Source organism: Agaricus bisporus, assembly GCF_000300575.1.
Source record: "Agaricus bisporus var. bisporus H97 unplaced genomic scaffold AGABI2scaffold_9, whole genome shotgun sequence".
NCBI lineage: Eukaryota > Fungi > Basidiomycota > Agaricomycetes > Agaricales > Agaricaceae > Agaricus > Agaricus bisporus.
This window is the reverse complement of record NW_006267372.1, coordinates 1,662,013-1,681,700: the sequence shown is the minus strand read 5'-3', so window position 1 is coordinate 1,681,700 and position 19,688 is coordinate 1,662,013. Positions and strand designations below refer to the sequence as shown.

The 19,688-nt window shown below is 45.9% G+C and overlaps 7 protein-coding genes and 1 non-coding gene across 8 annotated transcripts; 1 reads left to right on the top strand and 7 right to left on the bottom strand.

Annotated features, from left to right (window-relative positions):
• Positions 1-266: 266 nt before the first annotated feature.
• Positions 267-630, bottom strand: AGABI2DRAFT_120946 (hypothetical protein; the record flags this gene model as incomplete). Its single annotated transcript, XM_006464107.1, has 2 exons — positions 267-502; positions 555-630. 2 exons carry the CDS (start codon positions 628-630, stop codon positions 267-269), a joined length of 312 nt encoding a protein of 103 aa, XP_006464170.1.
• A 1,093-nt stretch (positions 631-1,723) lies between these two features.
• On the bottom strand, positions 1,724-2,219 carry AGABI2DRAFT_194715 (hypothetical protein). The gene is made up of 2 exons (XM_006464106.1): positions 2,114-2,219; positions 1,724-2,061 (listed from the first exon to the last, which is right to left on the bottom strand). Exons 1-2 carry the CDS (start codon positions 2,190-2,192, stop codon positions 1,829-1,831), a joined length of 312 nt encoding a protein of 103 aa, XP_006464169.1. The 5' UTR covers positions 2,193-2,219; the 3' UTR covers positions 1,724-1,828.
• A 1,729-nt stretch (positions 2,220-3,948) lies between these two features.
• On the bottom strand, positions 3,949-6,168 carry lcc10 (laccase-10; the record flags this gene model as incomplete). The annotated part of the gene is made up of 13 exons (XM_006464105.1): positions 3,949-4,013; positions 4,066-4,130; positions 4,187-4,210; positions 4,267-4,418; positions 4,469-4,962; positions 5,015-5,283; positions 5,338-5,365; positions 5,417-5,425; positions 5,479-5,556; positions 5,613-5,757; positions 5,815-5,883; positions 5,938-5,989; positions 6,044-6,168. 13 exons carry the CDS (start codon positions 6,166-6,168, stop codon positions 3,949-3,951), a joined length of 1,575 nt encoding a protein of 524 aa, XP_006464168.1.
• A 2,376-nt stretch (positions 6,169-8,544) lies between these two features.
• On the bottom strand, positions 8,545-10,927 carry lcc9 (laccase-9 precursor). The gene is made up of 13 exons (XM_006464104.1): positions 10,733-10,927; positions 10,626-10,677; positions 10,504-10,572; positions 10,307-10,451; positions 10,173-10,250; positions 10,112-10,120; positions 10,033-10,060; positions 9,710-9,978; positions 9,164-9,657; positions 8,962-9,113; positions 8,883-8,906; positions 8,762-8,826; positions 8,545-8,709 (listed from the first exon to the last, which is right to left on the bottom strand). The coding sequence occupies exons 1-13, from the start codon at positions 10,855-10,857 to the stop codon at positions 8,645-8,647; spliced, it is 1,575 nt and encodes a 524-aa protein (XP_006464167.1). The 5' UTR covers positions 10,858-10,927; the 3' UTR covers positions 8,545-8,644.
• Positions 10,928-14,486: 3,559 nt separating this feature from the next.
• AGABI2DRAFT_t93 lies at positions 14,487-14,569 on the bottom strand. The gene has a single exon. It is a non-coding gene; the product is annotated as a tRNA-Lys (tRNA).
• A 26-nt stretch (positions 14,570-14,595) lies between these two features.
• Positions 14,596-15,856, bottom strand: AGABI2DRAFT_120942 (hypothetical protein; the record flags this gene model as incomplete). The annotated part of the gene is made up of 2 exons (XM_006464103.1): positions 14,596-14,761; positions 14,808-15,856. The coding sequence occupies 2 exons, from the start codon at positions 15,854-15,856 to the stop codon at positions 14,596-14,598; spliced, it is 1,215 nt and encodes a 404-aa protein (XP_006464166.1).
• Positions 15,857-16,263: 407 nt separating this feature from the next.
• Positions 16,264-18,072, bottom strand: AGABI2DRAFT_187496 (hypothetical protein; the record flags this gene model as incomplete). The annotated part of the gene is made up of 7 exons (XM_006464102.1): positions 16,264-16,344; positions 16,471-16,679; positions 16,836-17,052; positions 17,137-17,261; positions 17,317-17,593; positions 17,650-17,820; positions 17,914-18,072. 7 exons carry the CDS (start codon positions 18,070-18,072, stop codon positions 16,264-16,266), a joined length of 1,239 nt encoding a protein of 412 aa, XP_006464165.1.
• A 105-nt stretch (positions 18,073-18,177) lies between these two features.
• AGABI2DRAFT_74435 (hypothetical protein) lies at positions 18,178-19,669 on the top strand (the record flags this gene model as incomplete). Its single annotated transcript, XM_006464101.1, has 3 exons — positions 18,178-18,381; positions 18,426-18,533; positions 18,590-19,669. The coding sequence occupies 3 exons, from the start codon at positions 18,178-18,180 to the stop codon at positions 19,667-19,669; spliced, it is 1,392 nt and encodes a 463-aa protein (XP_006464164.1).
• Between the last annotated feature and the right edge of the window lie 19 nt (positions 19,670-19,688).

Sequence of the window (19,688 nt, the reverse complement as noted above, 5' to 3'; positions counted from 1 at the left end):
CTTGGTTCTTGTGCTTGGGACATTTACCAACGTCACCCCAAGCAGAGTCATGGGCGATCCCTCGTCCTCTTGTCTTTCCTACACTGATTGCACCTACAATTCGATGCCTCGAACATACTTGCACCTCCTTCTTGTCACATATCGAGTCTCTCAGGACGATTACTTAGGCATGTATTAAAATTTTCGTGGCGTTCACTTGCTAATCAATTACGAGGGGGCTGCAGTTATGGGTCAACTAGAAGACAGGCATTACTTTACATGCCAAGTTAGACTGCACGGCTTCCGCGGCCACGGCTAGAGCAGCAATCAACATACGTCCCTGTATGACCAACGCCGGGTTGAGAAAAACTACTGTAAGGCTGGCACTGTTTCTCTTCCTCATTGAAATAGGCCTCCTGATTAAAGAAGGCGCAGCAATCTTTAGTGACCTGCACATCAGTCTCTCCGCTGCCGTCCAAGTTGAAGGTGCAAATTTGTGCCCCTTCTCGCTTAACAAGGTGATCTAAGGAACATGTATCAGGAGGACTAAGAACAAGATGCAAAGGTTCACCTACCATGCTCGATTGCGCCGGCAAAGACACCACCAGCGGTGGAAATGATGAGAGCAAAAATAGTGAGAGAGGCTCGCATTCTTGTTAGTGAGTAGTATGTGTAAGTGGGATAGAGGTTCTGTCTGTTGGAGGAATAAAGGCGAGTTCGCCTGGCTTTTATATTTCTCAATCTCACTAGATTGTACCTTTAACATCCCAAGCTCCACGGCTCAAATTGGTTTCCGACATAGTCGTACCACCTGAAACGATAACTGGAGCCCTCAAAGCTGGAGTGTTGCATCACTTGGTAAACGGCAACATTATTTGACTCCATGTATATACATATATATATATTAACACTGGCGCATCTAACGCACTGCTCAGTGCAATCAACTTCGAATTTTCATCACGAAACAGTCCCGACGCTGTATTTTCCAGTCTCGGCTCCAACGAATCAGTAGGAATGCAGAGGATGATATGCCATTGCCACTGTCCGATAATGACATCACACTGACTGACGATATACATCGTTTTTCCTTTCCCCATGAACAATTAGTACCGGACTCGTTATCGCTATTTCAGATGAACGCTGAGTGCTGAGCCAGGAGCTATTAGCACCACCAGATAGGTTATTTTTAAGGCAATGTCCCCGCACTCACGCTATGGCTAGAAGGCATAGTTTTGTGCATACCTCATCGAATCATCCCAAAGTAAAGATACTGCAGAAGGTAATATGGCAGAGCAAGTTCGTCATGTTCAGGAGACAGATATGAAGTACCTAATACCTTGACTCTATCTCAAAAGACTTATTATTGGCATCATGATCAATGTTCGATTCCTCCCCCACCTATGCACCCCGGCTCCTTTCCAAACCGCTGACTCCGATCCATTTCAACTTCAAGCTCGATTAAAGGTACCTTGTCGACTACTGGCGGCTGTTTCACAGGCTATGTCCCTCTGGCGCCGTCATACATATTGATTCGATAGGCCGAGAAACAACGAAACGGCTACACTCCGAGCTTCTTGTGCACTGTCGTCCGCATTGTTGAAACCGGTAGTGTAACTGCAGACAAATCCGCTGGCAATGTATTGTTTCACACAATTACACTTACAGTTCGACGTCTCGAACATTCTTGCACCTCCTTCTTGTCACATCTCGAAAATCAGGACGATTACTTAGAATTTAGGCATGTATCAAAAATTCTCTGTGGCGTTCACTATACAATCAATTACAAGGGGGCTGTAATTACGGGCCGACTAGAGCACAGGCAGCACTGGCATTACTTTACATGCCCAAGTTAGACTCTACGACTTCCACCGCCACGGCTAGAGCAGCATTCAGCCAACTTCCCCTCATCAACGCTGTTTCCCGCGGGGCCACTGTAAGGCCAGCACTGTTTGAATACCTCGTTGAAATAGGCCTTATGATCAACAGCGGCACAGCAATCTTTAGTGACCTGCTCGTCAGTCTCTCCGCTGCCGTCCGTCCTGTCTGTGCAAATTTGTGGCCCTCCTCGCTTGGCAAGTTGTCCTATAGAGTTTGTGTCAGGAGGGGTAGGAACAAGATACAAAGTTTAACCCACCACGCTCGATTACGGGGCTGGCAAAGGCACCGACAGCGGCAGAAACGATAAGAACAAAAATAGTGAAAGAGGCTCGCATTTCTGGGTAGTGAGTAGGATGTATAAGTGTGATAGAGGTTCTGTTTGTTGGAGGAATCAAGGTGAATGTCGTCTGGCTTTTATACTTCTCAACCTCACCAGATTCTACTCTAAGATTTGTAGCCCCACGGCTCGACATGATTTCCGACATAGCCGTACCACCCTGAAACGATAATTGTAGCCCTCGAAGCTTATAACTTGGAGCGTTGCAGCCCTAGCACTACTTTGTAGACGGAAATATGATTTGACTCCATGAAATACTGGAGCATCTAACGCACTGTTCAGTCTAATCAACTTCGAATTTTCATCACTCATCCCGGCACTGTATTTTGCAGCCTAGCACCAACGAAACAGTATGAATCAGAAGACTAGATGATGTCGCCGTCGCCATCCGATACAGACATCACACTAAGTGATGATGTACATCTTTTTCCTTTGTAACCGTGAACGATTAGCACCGGATTCGGCGTCGCCATTGGCGATACTGCGGTGATATACGCTGAGTCTGGCTTCAACCATTAGCACTACAAGCTAGGGTTTTTATAATTCAATGCCCGGCGCCCACACTTTGGTTACATTCGGGACTAGGGCATAACTTTTGTGCGTACTTCATGGAATCATCTAAAGATAGGAATACTGTGGGAGGTACCATGGCAGAGCAAGTTCGTCACGTTCAGAAGACAAATATAAAGTACCAGTAGTACATTGACTCTATCTCAAAAGATTTACTGTGGTGTTCTCTCAGCACACCCGGCTCGCCAGGTATATTTTTGGATGAGTTAGTATTGCCATACAACTTTTGAGGCCAACAAGGAAAAGGATTTTGTGCCGTCGTTAACCATGTGCGGGACTTCAATGAGCTCGAGCCTATTGCCCTTACTGACCTTATGCAGGACCTCCATGCGATACGTTTTTTCTTGAGGATACCAAACTCTTTTGACCTAGACTGCATCGAGCAAGGCATGATCATAGTTCCTTGTAATATTGATTCGATACGCATCATAGCTTTAAGCAAACGTGATGCAGCCGCTCATAAGATCTCTAGTTCTCCTAGTCAACTCACGCTTGACTCACTGCCCATCATCTCAATAGTTAAAAAACAAACTCCACTTGCAAATACTCAGCCTACCGAGTCCGGTTTCTCCCCCACCTATGCACCCCCCGACTCCTTCCCAAACCGCTGACTCCGATCCATCTCAACATCAAGCTTGAGTACGTGTACTCCAGCGGCAACCGGCGGCTGGTTCACAGCTGCCTTTGCGTTTTCAACAACCAATTGTGAGCATATCTCGCTTGACCTTTGAATATCAGTCGCTGATTTTTTCTAGCTGACACCGCGTCGGCAGCTACACAACGAAATTCCCGGCATGTTCTATGTATAAAACATTTGATATGTATCAAAAAATAGTATCTGTCGAAGGCGACATGAATCATTTTGAGAGATGACCATCATATGCTAAGATATCATATCAATGTTGATTTAGATACTCTATCCCATGATTCAAGGAGCTCGAATAAAATGGAAGAATTATTTTCACGACACCCCATTTTTACTAACGCCGCCTAGCCATGGCAGAGCTCCTGGAAGAAAGTACCTGGGCGGTATGGAAGAGTAGGAAGAGTATATAAACGTCTCTGAAGCGTTGAACGCATCTGGAAGAAGTAATGTGCAATAAGAAGTAGTTGGGTATGATGAAAGAGCGTGGGTAGGGTGAAGAATAAATTTAATGTCTGTCTTTAAGGAGGGGGTTATAGTGCTAGAGATCAGGCCCCGTAGCGTTGGAGAACGCATTCCACTGGGGGCATAATTGTTTCCAATCATCTAGTACACAAGATCACTGCGCGTCTCTCCATAGAAAAAGAAAATCACATACCAGTTACGTTCTTGTTAGCCGCAACCGTTTGATCAGGGGCTTCGGCAAACACAATTGCAAGACCACTACAAATCATCAATATTAATTCACTGTAGGCACTTATAGACGGAACGAGACTCACAGATCCAAATGGAAATCAACGTGACTAGAACATAACATGTAAGCCAAATACAAAACAGATTGAAAGAAGATTTTACGGACCAGTGGAGGATCCATGGTCCGGGATTATCAGTTCTGAATCGAATAGAAACAAAGTCTCCCTCTGCCATTCCGGTGTTAACAACATCTCGTTTCGGAGGATTAAAGAAATTGAAGTGTCCGCTATCAGCACTCCGGACAACGTTGAACGTATGCTGTGCTTGTTGTCAGCCTCAGAGATAGAATAACAGGAAATTTGGCTTACGCCATGAAGATGGAAAGGATGGGGTCCACCGATGAGGTTGCTTGGCATATTGACTTGCACAGTCTTTCCTCGTTCTACCGTGTAGACACTGCCCTCGGGTAGTAACTCGTGAGCATTTCTAGCACCACTCAATATTTGAAGCAAGACAGGAACGTCGGGTGAAACGAAGGACTTGTTGTTGATGAGAAACCTGAAATGATCCGGATCAAATGAGAAATCCAAATCGAATGTTATATCGGCGCCATCCGGTGTTGGTCTTCCAGGTGCAAGGAAATCAAACAAGGGGTGGAGATCAGGTTCTTTCAGCAGATCTTGTTTCTCTTGCTGTAGCGATTTAGGCTCCGCATTGTGCGCTCCCTTGTACCTTAAGATGGCGGAATTTACACCACCCTCAAAAGTAGAATTGAGGTTACCACGACCAAAGTTCGGACGAGCTCGTATCCAATAATTGTCAGGACGTTGGTTCGCTTCTAAAACGGCAGAGTATCTCTGGCCTACCAGTATTGTCAACGCATTATAGGACTCTCTTGAGGATGAACAACTCACCAGTGAACATTTGGATAGCGTTGACCTTGTGAGGAAGCACTACTTCTCCGTCGACTTCAATAATAGTAAGGTCATGGTTGTCAATGGAGAAAACAAAGTTCGGTTCGCATGACATGGAAACGAGACGAAGACGGTAGCGTTTTCCGTGATGAACATTGACGACAGATAACTCTGCCTTTGGACCTCCAACGTATCGTCCCTTGCCATTGATGAGAGTACTGTCGGCCTCGGCAATGGTTGACCTAAGTGACTTCGCCGACGCGTGGTACCTAAGTATACAGTAGGATGAGAATCATTCTGATAACGAACATGAGGGTTATTACCATTCAGACAAGGTAATTATCGTTGATTCTAGGCCAAGAATTTAGGGAAATACTGTATGGTCTGGACATACAACCTCACCGTCATCGACTATGGTAAGAACATAGTCAATGTAAGCCCCGTTCATGCAGGAATCGACATACCATCATAGAGAAATCGCAATGGGTCTTGAGGGTCTTTGATAATCAGCGCTCCTCGGATACCATCACAATATTGAACGCCTAAGATGGCAACCGGTGAGTAATGAAAAGAAACGCCTTTCAGATGGAAATAATACCGAAATGAGAATGGTACCAATATGTCCCCGACTGTTCAACCGGGAAGTCGTACAGGAAAGAGTCATTTGGTGTGATAGGGCATTGGTTGACACCAGAGGTACCGTCCATAAAGTTGGTGCCTTTTTGCCGCATACCATGCCAGTGCTAATGATGGGATAAGTTTAGAGCAGCTCGCAGAATGAAATATTTTCTACGACGTACAATACTCGCCCCTCGATGCTGGTTTGGATCAGATAATTGATTGACGACGTTCATCCTGACGCGATCACCCTTCATAACTAGTAATGAGTGAATACGCAAACAAAATATTCATTAATCTCATACCTTCTCTATCATGATTACGGGTCCGGGGGTTACACCGTTGATAACTGAGGCTCTAAAGGGATTCTGTCAACCAGAGCTGTTACCGTCGGAGGTCCAAAACACCTACGCTCTTTTGAACCCATCCGGGGAGATATCCATGTTAGTGAGGTGGAGGGTTCCTTCAGGTCCAATCGTTGACCCGGTCGCGAGTGCAGCCGCCGCCAAGGTGAGTAAAACCAAGAAAGTGGACATCCTCCAAAAAGATATTACAGACAGAAAATTTTGAATGAGGCTAGCGCCCGGAAGAGAGAAGAAGAGACGATTGATGAAGCATAACTACCAAGCATCACGGTATTTTATAGTATCCACGATGATGGCCGGTGATAATTGCCTTAACCGGGTGCCCATTGTCGATCCCACGGACGCCCAGCGGACGCCTGGGCTGTGTTAGGGGCTGATGCTGGGGAATGGTTTAGGACAGGGAAAACCATCCGTGATGGTTTCATCTCTACTTGTGTTTCCGTGTGTTCCGGCAACATTTCCTCACACCTGGCATTCATATCTATCCGACTATTCGACCTGTTCAAGTTCAAGGTAGAAGCAATGACTGGATTTGCCCATTGAATGGAGGACGGTACCAAGTAACCCGCGCCGGATTCGTTCGGAATTCAACCGGCGACAACCGTAAAGGAATGTAAAGACTACTGCCAGGGGGTTGGATATAAATCTGCAATTTCCTCGTGAGAATTCAGGTTTAGGAAGTCTTGGAGGGGATGTTGCTGGGCGTCGATTTCACGGCTTATTCGGATGACAGCCCCCTGATTGCTGTTCCCCTATCAATGTCCATTTTCAGATGCTCCCGCTACCTGTTAAGGTACACCACCGAACCTATCCGCATTGTAAAACATGCAAAACTTGGGGCTGTAGTGTTGTAGTGTGCTCGGCGGATTACGAATCCTTCAGTTGTCAATACAATGCTTGACTCGTCTCCTGGACTTGCGCTTGAGTCAGGCACGTTGGGATCACGATGGAAAATTCCTCCTACTCCAAGGCTTTGCAACGGTGACTGCACAATCCCTGCTACCATGTTTTATGAAGGTAGCTTCCGAGTTCGAAGGGGATCATTGTCGACGAGTTGTCGAATGGAGGGTCAGGTAGGAGCTAACCATTTAATGGTCTTTGTGTAAGGTCCTCCCTGCGTCCGTCTCAATACAACCGTGGGTCCGAAATAACGAGGCTTGATCTTGCTACCAACGTCCGTGTCGTAGCAAAAATTTCTGAATAGGACCAGTGTACCGGGTGAGAAGTTGGAATCTCGAATCAGATTGGAATACATCTCGTTAAATTTGTGAATAGAATTGAAATGGGCCTTTATCACTTTCGATTTCACCGTCTCCAAGTCCTGCGGTCGTTTCTGAAGTTGAATCGCTCGGATTACGATGAGTTCGGGTGTGGATAGGGGTTTAGTGAGCACATGTGCGAAATAAGTATGTGGCTTCAGCAAGGTCGAAGGGAAGTAAGGGTTCGAGGCCGTGGGCAATGTAGTAGGGCAAGTACACTGTGGATTTTTGAATGGAAACTCGTTCAGAAGACCCAAGGCGCGACTTACAACCATTTGTTTTCTTCAGCTTTGGTAAGTGATTCTCGCACGCTGTAGTGTCGGCGTTCGACGAGACCATTGGCCTGTGGGTTGCTAAGGGAAATTCAAACGTGATTGACCTTGCGTTGAGCTGAGAGGTATTAGTTTGAATGAATGCCGGCCCCTTATTTGTTATCAATTCCTCAACTGCACCCCACCTACACAATATGTCCTTAGAAACGAACGCTCCTAGCGTTCGTCCTGTCTCGACTCTGAGTATTCGCCACTCTGGGTAGGAAGAACACTAGCAGCGCGCGTGAACGATGTAGCGATATCCATTTTACTTGGGCACAAATATTGCGTCGACATACACCTTGCGAAACAATGCGAAATGAGTCGGAGAAGGTTGGTGGGATGTGGAAGTTATGGCGTAGACGCGTTTAGCATTCATGACACGTCTTGATGAACCACTTGACATCCTGTTCGAGCTGGGGCCGCCAAAGTTGTTCCAAAAGTCGAATACGGACTGAGAAGGTCCATTTGTGACCCATTTCTTCATGAGCCAGTCGTATTGACTCGTGCACTACCAGCTTCAAGTTCTGCTTCATCGGAGTGAGAAATGCGTGGACTCGATCAAGTGGTTTGACTCTGTCACTCTGTTGGCAACTTTCTTGTAGGTGTAGGATGCATAGTCAGTTTCTCCAAATGTCCTGATGTGACAGCAAATATCTGTAATCGAAACCTCATACATTGCTTGTGGTCTGTAAACTGGATCGAATATGGTGGATGTAACAACGAGTGGCGAAATCATCGAGCACACCCACCGTGGGTGACGGAAATGGTAGTGGATGATGTAATCATGTTATTTCTCCTGGTGTGTCAGGACTACGGAGTGTGGTATCCGCGTTGCCTCTCCCTGCCTGCCTTCAATTTTATCAAGAGTGCTACCGAAAGAACAGTCAACAAAAGAATCCATTGTTCCAAATCATTGTACAATACAATATGGAAGAGTATATAATCGTCTCTGAAGTTTTGAACGAAACAAGAGAAGAAACGTGCAAAAGCCAGTTACTGGGTATTATAAAAGGGCGTAGGTAAGATGGACGATTAATGTAATGTCTGTCTTTTAATGAGCAGGTATTACATGTGCTAAAGATCTGGCCCCGTAGCGTTAGAGAACGCATTCCACTGGGGACATATTTCTTTCCAATCATCTAGCACACAAGATCACTGCGCGTCCCTCCACAAAAAAAGAAAACGACAAACTTGGTATGTTCTTATTAGCAGAGGCCGTTTGATCGGGGGCTTCGGCAAATACAATTGCGAGACCACTGAAAAGTATCAGTTTTACTTCACAATAGGCTCTTGGAGGAAGACCGAGACTTACACATCCAAATGATACTCAATGTGACTAGAGGGCGACATGTAAGCCAATCACAAAACAGGTTGAAAGAAGATTTACGGACCAGTGGAGGATCCATGGTCCTGGATTATCAGTTCTGAATCGAATAGAAACAAAGTCTCCTTCTGCCATTCCGGTGTTAACAACATCTCGTTTCGGAGGATTAAAGAAATTGAAGTGTCCGGCATCAGCACTCCGGACAACGCTAAACGTGTGCTGTGCTTGTTGTCAGCCTCAGAGATAGAATAAAAGGAATGTTGGCTTACGCCATGAAGATGGAAAGGATGGGGTCCACCGATGAGGTTGCTTGGCATATTGACTTGCACAGTCTTTCCTCGTTCTACCGTGTAGACACTGCCCTCGGGTAGTAACTCGTGAGCATTTCTAGCACCACTCAATATTTGAAGCAAGACAGGAACGTCGGGTGGAACGAAGGACTTGTTATTGATGAGAAATTTGAATTGTGCAGGATCGAATGAGAAATCCAAGTCGAATGTTACATCGGCGCCATCCGGTGTTGGTTTTCCAGGTGCAAGTAGATCAAACAAGGGGTGGAGATTAGTTTCTTTCAGCAGATCTTGTTCCTTTTGTTGTCGCGATTTAGGCTCCGCATTGCGCGCTCCCTGGTATCTTAGAATGGCGGAATTTACACCACCCTCAAAAGTAGAAGTGAGGTTTCCATGGCCAGAGTTTGGACGAGCTCGTATCCAATAATTGTCAGGACGTTGGTTGGCTTCTAAAACAGCAGAATATCTCTGGCCTACCAGTATTGTCAACGCGTTATAGGATTCCTTTAAGGATGAACAACTCACCAGTGAACATTTGAATAGTGTTGACCTTGTGAGGAAGGACTACTACACCTTCGACTTCAATGATAGTAAGGTCATGGTTGTCAATGGAGAAAACAAAGTTTGGGTCGCATGACATGGAAACGAGACGAAGCCGGTAGCGTTTTCCACGTTGGACGTTGACGACAGCTAGGTCAACCTTGGGACCTCCGACATATCGACCCTTGCCATTAATGAGAGTACTGTCGGCCTCGGCAATGGTTGACCTAAGTGACTTCGCCGACGCGTGGTACCTAAGTATACAGTAGGATGAGAATCATTCTGATAACGAACATGAGGGTTATTACCATTCAGACAAGGTGATCACCGTTGATTCTAAATGAAATCTTTAGGGATATATTGTACGGTCCGAACGTACTATCTTACCATCATCGACTACGGTAAGACCATCAGTCAACGGTTCATGCAGCAATTGCAATTCACATACCATCATAAAAAAATCGCAACGGGTCATGAGGGTCTTTGACAATCAGCGCTCCTCGGATACCATCACAATATTGAACGCCTAAGATGGTAACCAGTGAGTAATGGAAAGAAACGATCTTCAAAAGGAAATAATACCGAAATGAGAATGGTACCAATATGTTCCAGACTGTTCAACAGGGAAGTCGTACAGGAAAGAGTCATTCGGTGCAATAGGGCATTGGTTGACACCAGAGGCACCGTCCATAAAGTTGGTACCAGTTTGAAGCAGGCCGTGCCAATGCTATTGGATGCGGTCAGAGCAGCGTGCAAAAGGGCACGTTTATATGACGTACAATACTCGCTCCTCGATGCTGGTTTGGGTCTGACAATTGATTGACAACGTTCATCCTGACGCGATCACCCTTCATAACAGGTTTCAGTGAATGCATAAACACGATATTTATTGACCTCGCACCTTCTCTATCATGATTACGGGTCCGGGATTGGCGCCATTGATAACTGAGGCTCTGAAGAGTTTCGTCAGCCAGGTGCGTTACCGTCGGACGTTTTCATGCCACCCACGCTCTTGTGAAACCATCCGGGGAGACATCCATGTTAGTGAGGTGAAGTGTTCCTTCAGGTCCAATCGTTGACCCGGCTGCGAGTGCAGCCGCCGCCAATGTGAGTAAACACAAGAAAGTGGACATCCTCCAAGGCGGTATCAGAGACGGGAACCTTTGAATGAGGCTAGCGCCCGGAAAATGGAGGAGGTTCGGAAGGGGATTGATGAAGCGTAATTGTCAAGCTTCAAAGTACTTATAGCATCCACGATGTAGACCGGTGATACGGGTACCCATTGTCATCTGGCGGGCGTATCACAGATTAATGGGCTGTGTTACAGGGCCTGATGCTGGGGAATGGTTTGGGACAGAGAAGACATGACCAGGGGTGTCATCACGAAACCATCACGATATTGATCACAATCAAATTACGTTAGCTCTACGCCGCTGCTGTTCTACTGGTGTTTTCTGACAACAGTTCCTTGCATCCCACATTCATATATATCCACTGTATGACCAACGCAGCTCAAAAGATGTTTGATCTCCACCAACCTTCTTGGACAGTTGCGAACTTGTACCTCAACATTTTCTCTCCCATTCACATCTCAAGATTTTATGTTGTCTGGGCAGCTTACACAATCTGTAACGTCCTCAAAGTTCATTGGCTCCTGAACGTCTTCGTGATCATCATAATCAGGGCTTGACAGTCGAGAAGCCAGTAAGTTAGGGTCCGGTTGATGTCCAGCCATTTGGATCCTAACATGGCCAGGCGGGACTAATGCCCATCCCGGCCCTCGAGTCTCGACGGAGCACCTCCATGCCACTCACTACCAAGGAAGAAAACATTCCCTCTCCCGGAGGTTGCCAGAGACCTCGATGATTTGTTCCGAGATACCGTCACTATCGGTACAAACTGCCATGAAAGTACACATTCGTTTCGCGCCATCAACTTCGTGGTTACTGGTGAGAATCGGCAACTATATACGTTCTGAAATTGCGCTCGACCGAACTATTCATCAGGTTCCATGATTCTTTAATCAAGCTATACTCCAGACTCGATTTAGAAGGGCCCGTGGTTCCGACAGGTTCCGTTGACTGCTATTATTAGGGCTTGGTAGTGTTCTGTGGTGTTGAGTAATTCAACATGTGGAAACGAGGGTAAAAAGGACACATTGTCGATAATCTGAGTTTGTCCAAAGTGCGACATTGATAAATCACCAGTGTGTACATTAGTACGTGATTTCAAAAATCCGGCACGTTCACATAGTGGCCCAGAGGTGAGTCTCAATCGACTCTCAATCACTATGTATAGAGCCCTATAGCATAGTATTGTTATCAAGAGATTGCAAAAAAAGGCCTTGGGGAAACATGTTGCTCAATCCTGCGGGCTCGGGCCGGGTTATTAGCCCCCTCAATACTCAACCCGATCGTTTCGGGCAGCATAGAAGAACCTAGAAGCATGACTGTTGCTGTCCGACAGTCATCTAAGATACACTACAGTTGAAATGAAAATCATTATTGAGTGGCGTCTTCAAGACTTCTAAACAGGTTCCCATAGGAATTAGTCAAAGCTTCAAATGAGGACCAGGTTACAATATAAATTTTGCAGTGTATATGCCCGCGCCATCGGCAATTAAACGTGCGTGGGCTCGCTTGAGAACCATATACCCGTTGAAATTCCTATCCGACTGGGACACATACGCTTACTTTCAGTGCAAGAAGACAAACGGCTCGGACGACTTTGGACGACGTTAGACAGAGAAGGAAGGAAGATTCAAGAAGGAAAAAAATGAGAGAGAGTTTTCAAGAAGAGGAAGGAGGGCACAGTTGTAGGAAATATGAGTTGTATTGGTATCTTTCTCAGCTACTACTAACATCATCGGCGTAACTGTTCCCTTTGCGTGCTCGCTTTTGATGAAGTCGCTCACAATTGGCGACCGTAGTTTGTCCTGGCAAACATAAAGATTCCGAGGCAATATCCACTTTGCGTATTATCAATCCAACATATTCACATAGCAACTACAACATATTGGCCATAACAGTGGGAATTTAATATCCATTTCCTCGGTGGACGTCCTCATGGTTATCATGCCCAACAGAAATAACAATTTATAATTAAGTGGCATCTAACGTTTCATATAACATCCTCGGCTGTCAACTTGACAAGGTTAACGTACCAAGATAAGCCAAGATAAACTTAACAAGCCTAGAACTCTATATAGGTGTAGTTTTCTCTGAACACTCCAATAGAGGTGTTAAGAACACCGGGCAGGCGCCTAGACCATGATAGTAAGTTTTGTGAGCTCTGCTCGATTCATCTTTAGTGTGTAAACCATGGCTCACTGTTCGCTCTATAACATCTTATATCTTCCCAATTTCCAATCAGTACCAAGATTAAGGTACAGGGATAGTACCTATTTCGAGTTCTTGATGAAAAGCGTCGAGTCGCATGGATCTTAAGTGTCTATCATTCAGAAACCCTTTAAGCCAGGGCATGATCATATTACTTGCCGGGACTAGAGTGGGTTAGAACGTTTTATTTGACAGCATTGCACAATTTAAATTGAGGAACCGTATCGACAGGCACGAATCCCCAAACCTCAGAATCGTATCTGATGTCGCGTTTTGGTACTTACGTTGTTCAGTAAAACCTATCCGTAAATCAGCCAGCTCGAGTTATTCCAGATAGGAACGGCCGCACTAAAGGCATAGGAACGGTCTAAATATCATAGGCCGATGTGGCGACCACATCAGAACCTAATGTCATAAATTGACATCAGACAGCAGCCAACCTGAACATATTAATCTTATCTCCCTCACATCATCAATTGAAGATAACATCCCAGGCTCATGACTTTCCGCCAAGCTATCGTACGACAAATTCTGAGTTGCCGCGCGTACGCTACCTGTCTAGGAATACGAGTTTAACGTGGTGCCTGGCGTCAAATTGAAGTCTTGAGAGGCTCCGACCCACCGGCGATTCGGGTTAGTGCCAGTGCTTCTCAGATCATTATCTTGATCATGCATGATATTATTATCGATCAGGCCGTACTCATCCACTCTTTCCGCCTTGGACGGAGTAGCTCTTCACCAAATTTGTCATCGACATAGGAATGAATGACAGGAGCGAGGTAATGTGTAGCTGTACCATGCATCAAGTAATTAGTTTCCATGCTTTCTACTGAGAACTGAGAATAGTCCGCGTATGAAACGAATGACTGGTCACGATGCAAGTCCTCTTTTTACTGGTATATGCCCGGCACTGACTAGAAGCAGTGGGTCAGCCAGTAATCATGGGAGCTCAAGCATCATTATCATACAGATACAAGCCGGTGCTGCAGGGCCAAGCTTCAAAATCCGACGGACGAGGAGACGAGAATTACCTTCAAGGTCGGGGAAGACCTAAAACGTGCAGGCTCCTGCCAAAAAAAGTAGGAAGCAGTAATGACGTAACTGAATCTGCACTGATTACTTATGATAACGACGCTGAACAAGCTTCGCATCGATGAGTAAAGTTTTCACGATTTGCATCCCTTCCATATTTCTTGGCCCTTACCTGGATTACCTGCGTGAAACAGGATAATGAAACAGGGGCCAACACATGGTGTCCCGTTGGTGAATAACAAATGCCAGATATGTAGTGTTGAAGTAGGCACAGGTGACTCAATCACCGACCGCACGGAACCATGCTATAGTATAGCTTAATATACTCTTGGCGACCCCAAATCGTATATCTTAATCGGGGGGAAAAAGGCAATAACAAACTATGATGATATAGCCCACCGCGAGGGTCGAACTCGCAGCCTTCAGATGCCTAAGAGTAAGAGTCTGACGCTCTATCCGATTGAGCTAGGCGGGCTCATCATACAATTGTATTAACAATCATCAGGCGCTGACACATCCATCAGACTGGTTCGCCTTCCTCAAACTCTCTCTCCTCGTCATCCTGTTATTCACACTTGAAGCTGGAATTCTGGCGACCTCTTCAATCCCGCCATCCCACACCAGGCTTCCGTTGCAAATAAATACTCTAGCTTGTCGTTTGGCCAAACTGAGATGTGATTAATCAATTGAAGCCTTTCGTGGCAAAAGCTTACCTTTCTGGACCCGATGAAACACGACCCATGGTTGGAACTCTAGGGAGCACCTTTCCGTCACTCTGATTAGGCTCAACTCGTGCGAGGTCTTCGAGACGGCGAACGATAAAAGTGGACTCGCAATCAAGGGTCGCAATCGTTGAAGTTTGAGAGTAATCGCGTTCAGTGCTTTGCTGTTGGTAAAGCTCTGTTTCGAAGGCACTGGATGTCACGATACTCTCGCTTTCACGTTTCTCCATAGAGCTTCCACCCTCGTCACTCTCCTTGACCCCGTCATCCTCGCGAGAAACAAACTCCGTACTCACAATCTTCGACCGATCCAACACCGCCTCCGTCGTCTGCCTACCCCACCGACTTGGTTCCTTTATCGCAGTACTCTCATTCTTTTTATCCAAACTCCCGTCTTCGACCTTTTCATCGCTCAAGCTCAAATCGAGGTCAAGTTTCGGCGGCAAGTCCAAGGTAAACCTAACAGAGTGCATACCAACACCCGCACTAGCATTCGTAGCCGTCTTCATAATCCCATGGGTCGGAACAAGTGCAGCAGCACCACTTCCAATTTCCTTATCGTCCTTCTGTCCCTCTCGTTCACCCATTGCCGAAACTTGTGACTTCATATAACTCAACCGTTCCTTATCATCCACATCATGACGTTGACTCTTCCTCCCATAACCTCCTAACATCGACGTACCCCCAAACCTCATGTCGGAAAAGCTAACTCTGGAGGCCCTCCTCGTGAGTTTCGTAGGGAGACCCAGACCCAACGCACGGCTTGATAGTTCCGATTCCGGGTCCAGGATAGTTTTCGAAATGGGGATCAACGCGGATGGAACATCGTCATCTGGTCTCTTCTCTGACAAATCGACAGGAGGGGGCGATAACAATGCTATAGTATCCGTTTTTCCTGGCTCTCCACTCGCCTGCGAATATCTGGAACTGGAATTCGAACTAGTATTAGAAGAATGTGGGTTCCGTTTGAGCGAGCCATTGGCCGTATGCGACTTCGTTCGACTTTTACGTTTCTTCAAAGACAGGAACATTGAAGGCATGATGATGTGAGCGAATGACAAGCGATTTGTGCGGCGGAATAAAGATATCAAGGTTAGAGTGAGAAACAAGTGGCGAAAGAGTTTTTGAGTTGCGTTTCAGACTAGACTTTGTGGTATGATAATCTCAGCCCCTTAGAGCTTTAGATCCACGTTTCTGCAGGCTGAATGAAATTAATAGTCTTGATGATAAAGATGAATGCACATCGTTGTATCACACTCCAAGTAAATTATCGAAAGATTTTACATTAAGCTCCGTAGACTAAGAGAGAAAGAGAAACCCCTAAATTGAACAAAAAGACTAGAAAAACAAAGAAAAAAAAATAGACCCAGAGGGGAATAATTTAGGTTGATAGAGATAGAACGAAAGATGATTACAAAAGAAAGGAAAATTAAGGAATCAAAGTTAATTATGCTTCAATCTCGAGTGACTGCGCCCAAGTCGCAAAATCAAAAGTCGACAATTTCGAATCTTGCACCCATTTATAATTCTATAAAAAAAGGGTTTAAGTAGACGTGTTTTGATCGGAAAGGAAAAGGAGATAAAAAACATCATGACATCACTCGTCATCATCTCCGTGATAAGCATCAGAAAAGATAGAGAGAAAAAAACTCACTAATAAAACCCCTGGAGTCTTTCTCATCTCAATCTCCTTTTCCAAACACGCATCCACAAATTCTTCAGCCTCCTTCTCAAACCTTCCTTCCGGTAATCTAGGAGCAGGTTCTCTCACTATATGATGCATTAATTCAATAATGGACATTGTCATTCCACCACCATGTAAAGAGACACCACGGGATTTTTTCCTCGTATGTTGTTGATATGCTGTCCTCGCCGGTGGGTGAGGAAGTGTAAGAGGACACGCAAGTGTAGTCGTCGTCGTCGTCGTCGTAGTCGTCTCAGATCCATCTCCAGAATCGTTGATATTGCGGTAAGGGTTAAGATAAACGTTCGCTGTGGCAGCTGTTATAATCATGACACTCTCTTCATCCAAATCCGGTAGCCTATTGGGTGATTTTGGGGTTGTCGAGCCCGCATAATGATTATTATTATTATTAGGGTGGCATGCGGAATCAGAAGGGCCTTCCTCTTCTTCGCCTGAAAATGGAAAACGGCCTAATGCGAGTTCGACGAGAGTGATACCGAGTGACCAGACATCGGATTTGACGGAATATTCTGCGCCTTGTATGCGTTCGGGCTGTGTGAGAAAAAAACAGATTATAATATGTGAGGAAGAGAGTAAGGGTTTTATTTCGGGGAGAAAAGGGTTTCGAAAACATACGCTCATGTATATAGAAGTCCCAACAAAGGTATTCGCAATTGAATTAATTAATTCTCCCGAAACTCCAAAGTCACATAGCTTGATTTCTCCCTTTGTGTTGCACAAGATGTTCGAAGGTTTGATATCTTGAGGATCAACATAAGTGTCGGAAAACTCATAGATCAAGATGGTGACACGGACCTCGGTGTATAATCCGATGGACATCGTACAAGTACGTCAGCCCCTCCAAAACACTCATAGCCACGCGAGCGACGACTTGGACTTGAATCGGACCCATCTTTTTATATATGCGATCAAAGGATCCGCGATCCATGTATTCCATGCATATACAAATGTTTGGATCGGAGAGATACGAGCCATAGCACTCGATGATGTAACGGGAATTGCATTCGTGCATGATTTGGAGTTCGCGCACGATTTGTTTGCGGACACTTGGCTTGGCATCTATGAGTACAATCTATAGATGGAAGTTGCAGCAATTTAAAAAAGAGCGAAGGGAGGAATGGTACTTGCCTTTTTGGCCATAATAAACTGGGTATCGCGATGCCGAACCAGGGAAACACTTCCGCCGTTCCCCTGGCCGATCTCTCGGATGTGGATCAATTTTTCGTTCTGGAGATCGAGGGATTTGCTTGAAAAGCCAGCAATCGTCTTTGTAATGGAGGCTCTTATCGCCGAGCGTTGCTGGGGCGTGACGGGGGTTTCACGGGATCGGGGTGTGGGATTGGCGAGGGGGGTTGCATCCCGTGGTTTTGCGGCAGACGAGTTTACGGTGACGGTGGCGGAGGAGTCGGTTGCCGAGGCCGGCGGGGGTTTGTGGAAGCCGGCCGAGGGGGAGGCAATCGGCGGCAGATTGAGCGTGGGCCCCGTGGGAAGCTGGAGCGCCTTGAAGTTGCGTTTTGTGCGGAGAGGCCTGCTCGGAATCGGCGTCGACATTGGCGTGCTGGAACTGACCGAGGGAGACAAACCTGTCACCAACCCCCGATCAAACGTAACTCGCCAAACACCTGCATACAACACCCTTGACCAATGACGTCGCCCATGGCCCTCCCCATCCTCACCGTCCAATCCGACTTTGCCGATGTCATCGCCGATGTAGATGCCGGCCTCGTCCCCGAAGACCGCTTCTGGCTCTCCTGCTACAAATCCGGCGAGCCTTCTGTCCACGCCAAAGTCCATGTCGCGTTGGACGATGTCAATCGAAATCTAATCAGATTCACACCGAAAGACGGCGATGTCGACTTTGTCCAGACTCAAAACGTAAGTCTTTTAGCGAGACATAGTGCGAGTGCTCATACCCGACAAAGACATATACTGCTGCTTGTCACTCGCTGGACATCCCACCCACACCGATTCTGCTCCCTACGCAAGAATACACCGATACAGATACTCGCAGAGTGAAAATTCTCATTTACATGCAAATTCAAATAGTAAATACTGACTTTCTTTCTAGCCTCGACGAATAACAGCGTTTGATATCTCACCTGACAAATCTCGGTTCGCCATAGGTCATCTCGACGGCTCCCTCTCCATTCACCCCATATCACCTCCCTCATCAACGCCCAAACGCCCGCAAAGAGTCAACACTTCCAACAAACGTAAACTCGTATCAAAACCACACGTATCCAATATCACCCATCTCCAATTCTTTCCATCTTCTAGGGTATTGCTCTCTTCGGGCGCAGACTTCAGTTTGTCTATCCTTTCCGCAGAATTCCCCGATGCTTGGCAAACTTCTTCTTCTGAAACCGCATCATCATTGTCCGTTTCGGGTTCGAGGATACAACCTGTACGCGTACTTCGTGGGCACACCCGTTCAGTTACTTCAGCAACTATCATTGATCGAGGTAGAAATATCATCTCCTCTTCTTTGGATTCGAGTTTGAATTTATGGGATATTCCTTCTGGAAGTGTTATCCACACTCTAAATTCCACTTCACCTGTTTTGTGTACTACCATTGGAACAAACGAGGTTCTCTTACCTCCCGATGGCGAAGAAGAAGAAGAAAAAGAAGTCGGTATAAAAAGAGATGAAATGGAAGATGAACATGTTCAACAAACAGTCTCTTATGCCGGTTTACAAAATGGTTCTATCCAAGTTTTCGATTGGCGCACGAGGTCAAATTTCAGTCTCTCCAAATCGTCATCATCTGCGCCTATCAACTCTATATCCTATCTCCCCCAACAATCTTTATTAGCGACGGGTTCATCCAAGGGCATAATCACACTATACGACGTTCGCTCTCTCTCTTCCTCTTCTCTTCCATTAACGTCTTTTCGACGTAACGAGGCCGGTATATCCGATTTGGCTTTTCAACATCGTCAACAACGAGTTGGGTTGGCGATAGCGACAACAGATGGATTACCCTATATTGCTAGTATCATACCTGAAGGACCTGGTATCCAAACAGAATTGGTGGGTGTCGATTGTGATCCTGTTGGGAATATTCGGGTTGTAAAGGGTGATAGTGATGATCAAGAAGAAGTCTGGACTGCTAGTGATGACGGTATTGTCAGGAGATATATTTTGTGAAAAAAAAAATCATATTGTA

Coding starts and splice junctions, on each gene's coding strand:
- AGABI2DRAFT_194715 (XM_006464106.1), bottom strand. CDS start 2,192: ATGCGAGCCTCTTTCACTATTTTTGTTCTTATCGTTTCTGCCGCTGTC. Junction 2,062..2,113: donor CAGCCCCGTAATCGAGCGTG/GTGGGTTAAACT, acceptor CAAACTCTATAG/GACAACTTGCCAAGCGAGGA.
- lcc9 (XM_006464104.1), bottom strand. CDS start 10,857: ATGTCCACTTTCTTGTGTTTACTCACATTGGCGGCGGCTGCACTCGCA. Junction 10,452..10,503: donor AGCATCGAGGAGCGAGTATT/GTACGTCATATA, acceptor CGCATCCAATAG/CATTGGCACGGCCTGCTTCA. Junction 9,979..10,032: donor GTGATCACCTTGTCTGAATG/GTAATAACCCTC, acceptor CTGTATACTTAG/GTACCACGCGTCGGCGAAGT.